Raw genomic sequence first — 14124 nt, 5'->3', positions numbered from 1 at the left:
ATAGAACAAGAGAACATAGAATTTAAAGCCCAGTGTGTTTAGACTTCCAGTGCTTCCTCAGTATTCAGGCTACAGTTTTGCTTCCAGATGCTCTCTGCTTCAGCAAAGCAGCAGCTTTACTTGTCAGTCAGGAAAGCAGGCCATGAAAATCAAGTGACAGTGCTTAAAATAGAATGCCTTTTGCTCCAGAATCTCAAAATGCAACAAAAGACGTTCATAAAGTAAGTCTCCCTTCACAATGCTCTGTAAAAGGCAGCAATATTACACTTCCCCCCACCCCCCCAAGAAAAGAAGTACAGGAAGCTTAAAACATTTCTGACTCTCAGTAAAGACCTCCTTATAAACAGCATATACCAATGTAAGCATTCTTTCAAAGATTTGCATGTGTTTTTTCTCCTCCCCTTTCTGTATTTGTGAGATTGCTTTCAGTGAGGGAAAAATAGGCTGGCACTGGCCGTGATCTTTCAGTACAAATGGGTAGTAGCTACAATGCCTGTGTCAAGCTCCACATGCAGCAATCTGAGAATGGATCTGTATTTATACAACAGTAACATTTATATGCCTGATGCCCTTTCATAGGCAAGAAGAGCAAGCCAAGAGAAGATAAAATATTTTCCCTTGGCTTCCTTAAAAAAAAACAAACCCTTTTTTTGTTTAACTTTGATTGTTCTTTCTCTGTGTATCTGTGTGTGTATACATGTGTGGGTCTGCCCTCTTATTCCAAGTAATAACTTTCCTTTACCTGTGTAAGTCAAACTCAACACCAAGGCAGAGCTTTCAGGAATACTAAAATCTTACCAGATATGTGAAAGTGTGCAGGAAAGAGAAAGGTGCTACTGAACTATAACCTCAGCACGTACTCATCGATGGAGAGTGTACATAGCAAACAGATAATATGAATAATGCAACTGGCTGAAGGTTTAAACTGGTTTCATATATTGTGAGACATCAGGGAACACAACCATAAGCCATAAAAGCACTACTAGTTTTACTTCTGGAGCTTTTGTGGTTTGTGTTATTTTTTATGATATAATCAGGTTTTATTTAATGTCCTGTGTTACTCCTGGGTCTCTCTGAGTTTTGTTAATTCCCTGGAAATTCCACGAGAGCAGAATTTGGAGAAATTTCGTCCTGGGAGTACTGGGCCATATCTTCTACAGCATGATATTTTGTTGCTTCTATCCTTTCTAGGTTGCTTTGCCTGTAGTTTTTGTCATCTTTGGTATGTCTTTATTCTCCTAAACTGGTATTGATGGCAGATTTCATTAGCATTTTCTTAACTCTCTTGGTTTTTGTCACTTTATTTCATCTATCGAACATGATCCCTGGAGAATCCCATTAGGCAAATCATCATAAATCAAAACTTTATCTTTTGTTATTCTTTGTTTAAGGTTCTGCAACCTACTTTAGATCTGTTAGAAATGCCTTTCATATCCCACCCCATCCTATCATTCCTCTCAGAGTAATTCTCAATTAATTTTTAATCCAGAGGCTTGGCTGGTCAGGATAGTTAGTGAGGGTATGAATTCATAGCACACCAGTGCTCATTCATCTTAGTCCACCCACAGCCTGATACCCAGTACTTCCTGTTGGCGTGGCCCATCTCGAGCCTGAGGGACAGCCGACGGCAAGTGCTGGGCAATGCAACTGGGGAAGAATTAAGGGCATCCAAATAGAATGCTTACCGTCCATACAGTGAAAAATAGCTTAGTTCAGCTTGTCTTTTAACACTGCTGGCATCTGGTAGAAATTACGAGTAGCTAATTCCATCGGCAGAGAGCCTACAGAGGCTGAGATTTATTCTGGCTTCTAGGTTATAACGTACAGTTGAGACTGAGGAGGCAGATAGATAACATAAGCTTCAAGCTGTAAACGTCATTGCATACAACGTGCAGATGGCCATGCACATCCTTTTTGGCTTACTGAAAAGCACAAACTCGCTATAGCTTTTTGTGCTGGCTATAATAGATCTCAACTGACTGATACTATTTTAAATGAGGGCTATGTGCCTAAGTGCTTAAATCTGCATGGCATATATTCAAACCGACCCTCTCCCACAGCCTTCTGTGCTTCAGAAGATATGAAGGGAGTCCGATTCACTGGTGAGATACAGAATAAAGAGATACTATTAATCCTTTATTATATTTTCTTCTTAGTAGATGTCTTTCGTGTGTAGGTGTGAGTGGATGTGTAGGAGAGAATTGATTTTGACAGGAGTAGGGTGAAATGCAGGTGGAGGGGTGTCCAGGATCACTGGGAATGGAGAACTGCTTTTTTGCAAAAATGTCAGCCCAGAAGAAATCACAAAGATAGAAAGGAGAGAAAGAAGAAGAAGGATCTTTGAGCAAGCAAGATTTGCAGAACAAAGTGAGAACATTCATTCAGATCCCTACAGCGAAAGAAGTGGTAATTCAGCTGCAAAAACACCAGTTCATAGTAACACATGCTTTTATTATTGCATAATTACTGATTGCTGGGTGTTTGAAAATGTGCTGACATCAAAAAGAATCTTGTAACGTACTGCTGGTCTAAATAGACCTTTGTCTTTATAAACAATAATTGGAGATCAATCATTAGTCAGTAAGCACCTAACCTACCCTATCTATACAGCCAGAGTGAGAACTGGTAAATAAATGACAGGGCAACAGGGATTCGACAACCTGGCCAAGTTATGTGTGACCTTGCGTCTCACATGCTTCAGAGTCTGCTGAAGACTTACAATCACCCCCACCCCTGCGATACTTGAAGTTTAACATCGCTAGAGTTGGAAAAGTAATGTAGCCTTTTTGCCTTGTCTAAGGCATTTTTGCCTTGCACAGTAAACTCGCTAGTGATATGGTCTGAGTCCCTTTTCTGCTAAGATACCTACATGAGCTCCATGAACTGCTGAGGAAAGGGGTGGATCCAAAATGATGAAAACCACTGGGGTTAACATGTATAATATTGAAGATATTGAAAACATGTAGATACAAAATTGCATGTATTTATCTTTACTCACATTCTGTATCATGTATCTTACATTGTAAGCCCATTGGGTCTGCTGATACTGCTGATACTGTTTTCCACTGAATGTGGTGGATTCAAGTTCCTGCTTTACAGTAATTAAACAAGAAGCATAGTAAGATGAGATGGAAAAAACCCTAAAAAAACAGTAAACAAGAACTTGATAGATCTTGAACACTTCATATTTATTGTACATTAAATAAAACAATTTCAGGTCAGTTGAGAGACTGGTGGGTTGGATTTAGGAAATCAAAACTTCTAAAGGAAGATATGTTTAGCTTAAATGATCATTAAGTAACATATTAATTCATCATAACGTATTAATTACGTTATAGTAAAACCATATTGTTAAACAATTATCAGGTGAATAAGGTACATTATCAAAGAGGTATGTATTCCAAGGGTCTTATTGCACAGCTACTGGCTAATCCATGTACTTTCAGTCTGAGAAAAGTGTGCTTTGTACCACCAAGTACAAACTCTTGACTGCCTCCTGGTGTTTATTACACAGCTTCTCCTCTTTCCTCATCAAAAAACAGACCACAACATCAAACAGAAAATAAAGCTGAACATTACAAAATGTGTGTTGTCTTCAGATCATTTAATTTCAACCTCAAAGCAATCCATGCGTATTCTTTCTTTTCAGTAAGAGCAGGTAGGAAAAACAAAACAACAAGTAAGAAACAAAAAAAAAAAAGGGGGGGGGGGGGGGGAGAGGGGGCAAGAAAATGCCCAACCACACGTTTGTTCTGTCATTGCAAGAACTAAAATGCTGTTGTTCTGCTACCGCTTTCCAGTGCAGTGGGAGGAAACACTGTGGACGGACTTTCACTTCCCCTCAGTTTTGTTTGCCTGTACTTCACGCATATATGAAGCAATGATATGCGGAGGCACTCCATCCATCAGTAGTCTGAAGTATGAAAGCCCACCTACAAACAAGGAATGAGACAATCTTCAGGCTCAAAGTCCCTGGAGCAACAGCTTTGTACCTTTATTTTCTGGTGTAAGTGACAAAGATTTAGTCAGTCCATATTGCATAATTCATTTTGAGATGTGATAAAATTCATCCCTGTTCAAAACTTCATCACGAGAATTAACCATTATTTAATCTCTGTACTATGAAGAACTTTCCTGTCCTCTTGCATAGGGTGAATTTCATTTCTTGGGTGTCATGTATTCAGTCATTTATCTCACTCCATGCAATAATCTATGATAAGCTTCACCTCAAATAACCCTCCTAGATTTCCATCAGGCTGGGTGGAGGATAGTCAGAGATGGAAGTCAGTTCAGAGGGAACAATGTAGAAAACACCTGACTGTGATGAGTTGTGGAAAACATGCAGAGACATTCAAATTATTCTAGAGTTGAGACTTAAAATGGTTTATAAGGATTTAGCAAAATATTTACCATGTTGCTTGAAAATATCAGGTAGGATGACATGTGAAAGAATTGTATGAAGAAAAGCCAGGGGTTTAGATATAGGTGCCTTTAGAGTCCAGAGGGGGGTGATGAAACTCAAAACTTTCATCTGCTGGGGAAGTCTGAAGAATGATTTTGGATTCAGTTTTGCATAAGAAATAGGCCACATGTAATCACCTTGCATCCAGGTGCTTACTGCCTGAAAGCTCTAGAGTTTTCCCAGGGCTTGAAGCTATTGGTGCGTGATCTCAAAGCTGTGGGAGGTCCTGCACCAATCCATAGGGGAGACTTACTCTGTGCTTGTGGCCAGCATCTTCCTTAGCTGCAGCAGTGAGTGCCCATGCTCACAAGCCCCGCTGACAAATAGAGGCCTTTCATATTCAGTGCTTCCTCCAGCCCTGCCAAAATGTTGTCTCCTTTCTCTGTGAAAGTAAACTTTTTTTTTTCTTTCTTTTTTTTCCCCTCCATTTTCCAGTTTTGTGATGGTTGGAGTCAATATTCATGGAACAGGTATCAGAAGTACCATTCCCAGAATTTTAGGACTACGTGCTTTATGACTGTGGCTTAGCCACCATGAGTAAAAAACTGAACCAAACCTATTTTAAATCACTGCTATAGCAGAAACCTGGGTGTTCTGGAAAAAGGGGCAAGGCAAAAAAATTCTGAAGAATGTTTAATAATTTTAGCAATCCAAGACAATTTTCAGTGCCCAGAAAAACATGTGTGTAGTGTCTTAACACACCAGCCGGGGCACCCCCATTAATCCTACTGATGTAGAAGCGGTAACTGAATACAAATAGTCCAAATTAGGAGTGAAATGTCATGCCATTGAAAAAAAAAAATTAACGGTAAATAAACACATGGGCATTTCTGTTAATTTCATGGAAATCAAATGACATTTTGAAGGAACAATGGGGAAAAGATAAATATTTTGCTAAAAACATTTCCCAAGGCAAAGGGTGGCATTTCTTGTAAGCAAGCTACATACCGTTACCATTCCTCTTACAGATCTGCATGAGTATTGTGTTCTGCAAGTTGCAAAACCACCCACTGATCACTGCACTTACCTTCTGAGCCTTTTCTGGAACACACCAAAAGCTCTAAAGCAAAAGTACACTGCCAGAATGAAGATATCGCTGTCTCTGAATACTTCTGCTAAATGCAACTGAGCTGATACAGACAGCATTTATCCTCAGCACAGGTTTTAGGAATTTATAACCTTTATTAACACAAGGATTATCCAATTAAAGTGCTATTAGCTACTAGTGATTATGAGACTGTGCTATCTTACTTAACACCAACATTGTTGCAGAACTGTTCGCTCCTGACCTTAGATAGATGCACCATACAGACAAAAAAAAGCATGCTTTTTGGCATTCTTTTCAACTCAGGTAGTGCAAGTTGTGATACCAATAATTCATCTTTAAATTAACTGTGGAATAAATATTTTATTTATGTAGAGGTATATTCCTATATGAAAATAACTGACTATAAATGCAAAATACTCTTATTACTTGCAGTTTATTCATGCTAATTAATCATGCCAACTGATGCACTGTTAAATTCCATTGAAACGTGCACTGTTAGAAAGATGTGCTACTAGGAGGCATTACCGTAACAAGCAATTATTATAAAAATCTGGATTTATATGCATTAAAACTATCATGCTACTAATTTTAAAAAACATTTTCATTAAGTGAAATAATGAAAATCATGCCATACTAGGCAGACATTGTATGACGTCTAAACAGACATAAGCTTCATATGCAAGAACCATATGAAAGCTTACCTTAGATGACACTATACATTCAAAAATCCTTACTGTGTAACTAAGGGAGAGAGAGAAAGAGAAGTAACAATTTAATCGCAAACACAAAAGTAGAGAGAAAATGTTGAGTAAAATTATGCTTACAATTATGTCAAGATGATGCTTTAATCCTTAGTCATGTAAAATATGTAGGACTAGAAGCACATGAAGAGTAAAAGGTAGGGATCCAGTTCCGCTTCAAAATTATCATTAATAGGTAAAAGCAATATTAATATGTACAAGTAACTATAAATCCTGTAATTAGTCTAAAGAATACATTGGAACCCAATTATGCAACTGACATTTATGAAAAAGGTTTCCAAACGTAGCTTCAAAGAAGCTAACACATATATATATATATATACTATTTTCCACCAGGGAAAAAAAGCACACACATAACACTGAAGCGCATATATATATATATATATGTTGAAACTCTGTAAGGCAAAATAATCAAGTCCAGACTAATTACATACTTGTGCACTAAAGTATGTACTTTGTCATGTATCTGCATTTACATTACTTACAGCATGCTATTTATAGGAGCCTTTACCTTTATATAAACATTTTGACTCTATAAATAAACACCCATGTATATACATTTATATGTGTGTATGTATATGAAAGCACTCAACTTGGTACCTATTTTAGTCTTTTAAGAAAAATGCTTTAATACTTCTAAAACTACAGGAACAGTTCTGTGCAGGATCATAGCCTGATTTCTTAACATGTTTTAGGTCTGAAATAGTAAATTTGGATGCATAACGTACTGCAGATTGGTTTCTGGGCATCTGTCATTTTACAACTGCACTGTCAATATTCTGGGTTTGGGCAAGGCTACAAGCAAACATATTTCTATAGAAAAAGCCAAATTCTCTGAACCCCACCAACCCTGAATTTCAAGTAAGTTCTAGAGGAAAAAAAGTAAAACTATATTCTTGGAAGTAAAAGGTTTTCACTGATTTCAATTGGATCAAGATTTCATCTCTACATTCTGTAGGTTAAGCTCAGGCATGGATTATCATTCTGAGCACTAACTAATCAAAGAGTAATCTGCAATGAAGAATGCCTTTTAAGCACAGCAAATGATTTTTTGATACTTCTGTTCTTTCAATAATTCTACAAACTAACTGAGAGCTGGTTTTTTGAGATGCAGATTTCTATCTCCTAGAAAGATCTCAATGGTAGTCACAGTCATTAAAAGAATTCTTTATAGGTACAGGTAGTTCTATGCCCAGTGGCACAGCAGAAATAAGTCTAAAACCTTTGTAACTCTGACATTACATACTCCTATTCTTGATTAATTTGGCCTTCTTTGCTCATGTGACATAGTCATTGTATGCCATGAGACACTAGCTAGTTTAATCTAAAACCGCAAATAAATACACACTTTGCATGCAGAAAATGCGTTTGCATGTGGAAAGAGAGGAAGGGAATGAAATGGAATGTCCAGAGGAGTATGCTTATTATAAACCTGGTTATTCCCCGCCAAGAAGAATGGTTCTCCTGGGTTAATTACTCCGTGATATATCACTGCAGAATTAGAATATTTACAGTGGTATTTATTCGCATTTGAAATTCTTCCCAGTTGATCTTAACACCTTTTAAAAAAATATTTCTTATACAGCATCTTTGCCACAATCAACCTGTTAAGAGTGATCGCCAACCCTGATTTTGCTCTTAAGATAAACAATTTCCAAAGCTATTTGTTTCATGATAAAAGAAGCGTGGTGCTTTATCTGAATCTTCTCATTGACCTCAGATACCTGATAAGGAATCAGTTCCTTACTGTTTGTAATGGGAGATTTACAGCCATATTTAAGGATCAACCTCAAGAATCTTAAGAGATGCATACATTATTTTCCCTAGTAAGGTGAGTATGAAACATGTATCATGAGATTCAGTGTATGCATCATCTTTCAAGATAAGTGAGGCAGAGTTAATCTTTTCTCTAAGATCTATTACATGACTTTTTACAGCACACTTATATTTACAAAAAAGCCATTGTATCTGCAGTTGTGTCAAGCTGGTCATGGAACTGCCATCTTTAAGTTCACTCAGCAAAACTTAATACGGAAGAATGAAATACTATCTGTCTGAAATAGCATAAATACACGGAAAACCTTTTTTTGAGGACGGAATAAGGTTTTACTACTTTTATTATTGTGCTTATAATTATCACTAAAAAATTTTCAGGAAACGCACATTAAATTTACTAACAACTATGGGTTTTACTTTTACACCTAAAATAATGTAAGCAGATGGCTAAAAATGTAGAAGATGGTAGCACACTGATATTATTCATAGCCAGAGCATTCACAGCCACTTGGCTGTTCAAAAACTGTGCAAAATCAGAAATCCTGTTCTGTGAGTAGCTCTGTGATATTCCTACGGCTGAGTATATATATATGCACAATAATGTTCAGATCTCAAATACCTCAGAAATAGATGGATAAAAGAAATTCTAGCCAACATAAGTAAAATTCACTTAGTATGATATATACTGTTGCATGGCATAGATCTCTTTAGCATGACTTACTATCCAAAGACCTGTAATAATAGCACCATGGCTGGTACATTCACCAGATTGGTAACATAGTCTTGAGTCTGTTTGTCTTATTCAGGCAACGTTCAACTGTATCTCATCATTTTACAAATCCAGACCTTGACTGTTACTTGCTGGAATAAAGCTGAACCAGTTTAAAGCTATACGTATGAAAACAGACAGACAGACAGACAGACACACACACTCTGCAGTCCATTTCCAGTGAGTCAGAAATCTGTAAGCCTTCGCTTCGTGTAGTGAGATGAGCAGTCGTCCGAAGAGCTCTCCTAAATGAACAAATAGGCTGGAAAACTTAAAAGAATGATAATTCAACATGTAAATCAATAGAAAAGTGTAAGAAGATGTAATTATGTTTTTATGCTCTGGCTGTCTAATTCTCATTTGCATTTGGCTGTATCATATAGCAAACCCTGAGCCTACCCTGGTTTGCCAAGCTTCAGCTGCTGGGTTCACTTAATCCTATTCCCTTTGAATTCATCAGTTGGACTGCCAGTCACGTTAAGAGTGTCAGCACTGAACCCTTACAACAACTGTCCTTGTCTCTAAACCCTACAAATGGCTGTCTAAGCAGTCTTCAAAAAGGAGTCTAAAGTAATGGCTAAACCTGCCAGGATGGAAAGAGGCATCTCAGCAAGGGTGACCACTCACAGCCCAAACTGCGGGAGGAACCACAATACCAAGCTTGGTGGAGGGGGCAGTAGGACCACACCAGGTGATCGTTAATATGAAATCAGATTCAGAAACCAACCATCAACTAGAGGAGGTGGGATTTAGGTTAATGAAGCAGCCCATCACATAGCTAAGAAGGGAGAAACGGCACGCAGCCCGGGTGGGATCCTAACATGTTGCTTGTGTTTTTCGGGACTTCTTCCAGGTGCGATGCAAAACTGAAGAAGTGCTCTGAGCAAGATGTTTATGGCATAACATTCCATTTTTTCAGCTGATCTTTCAAAGTAAATATTACTTTATTTGAGAAGAAAGAAGACTCTTTGAGTCTAGAAATGTCTAAGCTACAAGACTTCTACAGTCAGTGGGTGTGAGAGGTTTTGTTTAAAAGTGGGCAAGAATGAACTAAATCTTGTCTAAAGGGAGTAATTCTTATGGCCCCATTCTCACTGTAGCAAAGGGATGTTCAACTGCAACCCCAAGATAAGGTCCCAGAGGAACTGAGACTGTAGGATGTGCTGCAAGCAGCTGACAGGATAATTAACACAACCCTCAGGCATGATGCAAAGCCCATGCATCTATCCAAGGTTTCCTGTGGGATGAAGATTGGGGGCAGGAATACTTGAATTCTGAGGTGCTAGGGTATGTTTGCAGTGCTAAGAACTGAGTCAAAGTCAGACTCACAGAGCTGGAAGCAATCTTGAGATGTCATTTAGTGTATCTCATAATCTTAACAAATGGTACTTCTGTCATTCTTCTAAACTACCCTTAAAGGCTCTTGGTACCAAAGGCTCTACAACCTCTGCAGGAAATCTGCTCTAGTGCTTCACTGCTCTGACTGTTTACCCTAAATGTTTACTACAATGTTACCAGATATAATTTTTTTGTTTTAATCTTTAATGCTGCTGTTATGGAAAGAATCAGCTGTGAATGGAATAGGTCTGGCAGCCTGTGAGCATAGTGTATCCTGTGCTTTCCACTTCAGAAAACTACTCAGAAAACTGGACCTATGAAAGTTAAATAAACATGTGTCAGCAAAAATCATCAGTGACATCATCTCAGTTGTACCTAGTAAACACTTTAATGAACAGAACTGTAGGTTTTTTCCTAGATACATTAATGCTAATTGACTGGCAAAGGATCTAAGCATTCCCAGCCTATTTTAGATACCAATCCATAGGTATCTATAAATGTAAGAAATTAAATCCCCCACCAGTATTGATCAAAGACAAAAATCTCTCCACACTTCTCTCCTAAAAACTCTAACATTGAGCGGCTTCCACTGTGAGAGAACAATTTCTTTGGAACCGTTGCATATTAAAAAATAACCTGAATGACAAAAACATTCAGTGAAAAAAAGGTTCCAAGATCAACAGAAGCATCTATATTTCACAACAGCTGGAAAGGGAATTACTGAAGGGTAAGTGTGATCCACGGCAGCATTTTGAGTTTGGAGTTCTTGAAATTGAGATATATTAGTTATATTAATTCTTATCTTAAAAATATTTTGCAATATTCTGCACATTATATGTAAAATATTCTTTGTAAAACAAAGGACAGAAATAAACAGCTTCTTGTATTTAAAATGTAGTATTTGGTTGTACTACAAGCAAAGGGCTGATGGCTAAAAAGTTACAACTGAGTGTAAACATGCATGAGAACTTTAGGGCTTGGGGACTTAGGAATTTTAATGAAATGGCCTTTCAGTATAAAAAAAAAAAAGATGAAGTAACCTTCTCAGGTGATGAGGTCTTCCATTACGCTGAGAAATAGAAAGTTTGCTTGTGATTAAGGAAAACAATCATACTCAGGATAAGCACATAACCTTTTAAACACAGTATATTAAAAATAAATCATGAAAATTAAGAAACATATTATGCATATTTTCATTATATTAGTTAATTGTTCAACTTCTCAGACCAAAACTTTGTTGCAATGGCTTCTGGCTAGCAGATTTGAGCTGTGGGACAAGATAAATCAGAAAATACAGAAAATGGAAATTTAAATCAAAATTAAACACAATACAATCCACAAGGATATTAAATATTATGGTTTTCATTATAGACTAGCATGATGGAAGTAATATAGTTACGCCCATATTCAGCTAGACTAAATTGACTTCCTCAGTTACACACTTTGTATCAGCCTGCTTTAGTCAGCTTTCCTTACTTAAAACCTCATATTAAGTTTTTCAGAAATACTTAGCTTATTCCACAGTTGAAACAAAAGCCTTTGGTGGGAGTTAGTCCAACTGACTCCATCTTTTCCTAGGAAGTAATTTTCTAAAAAATATGGTCCTAAGATTATTTGTTAGTAATCTAGTCGAAATCCTACTGCCAGTCATGATATCCCAGTCAATGTTAAACTACCTGGAATTCATAAAATTTATCTATTAATGAAAATACAGATATATCTTCAGTTGTAGAAGGCTAACCTACTTGGCCCTCTTTTCTGTATTTGCAAAAGCCATAGTTTTGAACACTCTGTTCTTAAAGTAAATACAGCAATTACATCAACTAGCTTGTGTCCTTGAGAACAATACTCCTTTTTGCTACATGATTTTGCTAACAAACTTCCTTAGAAGCAAATATTCTGTCTTTAATAAAGAATTTTAAAGCAGACAAAACCTACCCTGAACTAATCTTTCTTCCTCCTCTCCTTCTCCCTTCGCCATTCTCCTCAGACATCTGTCTCCTATCCAAGGTGATTTTCTTAATGTTTTCCTGAAGAGCTCTACAGCTGAGTCTTACTAGCGTTCCTCAAGTAAGCGGCACAGCTCTGAGAGTTACAGTCTACTATTTTGTCACTTGTGAAAAAGTCCTTGCAATCACTGAAGATGTGAATTGACATCTGGCAGGGGAAAGACTATAGCATAAGCACAGCATGGTGATCCTCAGAAAGAAAACAAAGCAACCAACATAGTTTATTTTGTCCTAACCAAGTTATTTTCTTCTGGAAAAGTTAAAAAAGTTGTTTTAACTCCCTTTTGCATTTACCTTGCATCATTTTGACTCCTGTGTGGATGCTGTTCAGACAAACAGGGTGTTTACAATGTTTTAAACTCCTTACCTTTTACTTCCAGTTTGCAATCAACTTCTGCCTCTCCAAGTTCATTGACTGCTCGGCAGCTGTAAGTACCCCCATCATAGGGGCTGGGTTTGCGGATCTCCAAGGTACAGACACCTTGGTTGCTGAACATTCGGTACTTTGGGTCATTCATTATGACGACTTTATTTTTCAGCCAGGTTATTTTGGGCTGTGGTAAAAACAAGAGAATGCCCACATGTACAAATCTGTGACTGAAATATGTTACTGCTTTCTGTGATTTTCAGTTAAAGGTGAGTAATTAAAAAAATGATGCAAAATAGATAAAGTAGTGATGGAAAGGAAGCTGTAATTCTTAACTCAAAAATAAACATGCATCCTGCATCTGGTTTTAAGCATGATTTTTTCAGTGCAGCCCCTATCACATAAAGTCATAAATTATAAGGCTGTTGTCAAAATAAGAGATGCTGTGTCACGACAGCAATCATCTGAGCAATAGCTTTTGACATCTGTTTAAGTCAATAAGAAAAGCGTGTTTTTTCACAGTAATTTGCACAGTAAGAAACTGTGAAGATGAAGAGTGAACAGCAAACGTTCTTAACCACTGGAGTTCTTATTTTACTAGGTCAGTTCAGTTTCTCACAACAGAAAATACACAACTCAAAAGAAACTGGAAGATGCATTGCACAGTGGGTCTGAGAACAAATACGGTCCCAGAATATTCCTGCAATGTGTTATTTCAAGCATAATTAGTTTTTTATAGCATAATTACGGCTTAATTTTATTAGCAACATTTACTGTTGTATTAACTGGGCAGCTGTTGTCAGTGCCAGTCCCAGAATAGCTCAGCCTTTTCCTGAGGTTCTGCCTGTAACATTACAATGCCTATAACACAGAGAAGGAGGTCCTTTTTGTGTTCTTTAGAGCCCATGCCACCACTCTTTTTGCCTTCAGCCAGGCTTGTGAGTGAGACAAATAGTAAGAATGGTATTACAATTTCAGGTTAAGCTGTCTCATATTGTAACTGATACTGTTAGGAGCTATGCTGTACCTTGGGGTTGCCCCGAACGCTGCAGTTCAAAGTAGCATTGTAACCAGCTACAGCAAATGTGTTGACTAGAGGCTGAGTAAACAATGGCCGTTCACTGAAGTCAAAATCATCGTAAACTGGGTATTTGTAGACTTTACCTATGAAATGAAAATAAAACATTTATAAAAAGCATGCTGGCATGTAGCTAAATACCCAAGCATCATAAATAGCTACAAAGAGTCAGTTCTGATCTGCACTGCTTTAGGAACCAACATGACTCTAGCAGTTGCACTTGTAGGGAAGGCTGGAAGTGCACTTGCAAAGGGACTATAGCCCTTGGTCATACTATAGCACAGATGTCTGAGAGTTCCTCTGTGTTTCCCGAGTAGGTGGCTTACAAAATAATACATGCTTATTCTGTGTCTTTGCCTGCATGCCCTGCATTTACAGAACAGGACAGATCCCAACTGATGTACTGCAGGATGCCTGCCTTGACAAGCCTTGTTCACTCTTGCCAATTACTTTTCACAGTTTGTTCTGATTATGAACTGGGTCTGCATATGAAAATCCATTTTTCTTTCTGCTTCA

The 14124-nt window shown here is 37.6% G+C and overlaps 1 protein-coding gene across 6 annotated transcripts in view; it reads right to left on the bottom strand.

Moving 5' to 3' along the window:
- Positions 1 to 3167: 3167 nt before the first annotated feature.
- Positions 3168 to 14124, bottom strand: part of MYBPC1 (myosin binding protein C1) — a 79168-nt gene continuing 68211 nt past the window's right edge. For 5 of the 6 annotated variants that reach the window (XM_040596726.1, XM_040596722.1, XM_040596724.1 and 2 more), the window contains 5 exons: positions 13558 to 13694; positions 12531 to 12717; positions 7704 to 7762; positions 6212 to 6251; positions 3168 to 3932 (listed from right to left, as the gene is read on the bottom strand). In XM_040596726.1, the coding sequence (XP_040452660.1) occupies positions 6231 to 6251; positions 7704 to 7762; positions 12531 to 12717; positions 13558 to 13694 (404 nt within the window). In that variant the 3' untranslated portion in view covers positions 3168 to 3932; positions 6212 to 6230. The remainder of the gene's footprint in view (positions 3933 to 6211; positions 6252 to 7703; positions 7763 to 12530; positions 12718 to 13557; positions 13695 to 14124) is intronic. The other variant, XM_040596725.1, reaches the window with a different exon arrangement.

Source organism: Falco naumanni, chromosome 5 (assembly GCF_017639655.2).
Source record: "Falco naumanni isolate bFalNau1 chromosome 5, bFalNau1.pat, whole genome shotgun sequence".
In the NCBI taxonomy this organism is placed as follows: Eukaryota; Metazoa; Chordata; class Aves; order Falconiformes; family Falconidae; genus Falco; species Falco naumanni.
The sequence above is the reverse complement of the archived record's forward strand: the minus strand, read 5'-3'. Positions and strand labels throughout refer to the sequence as shown.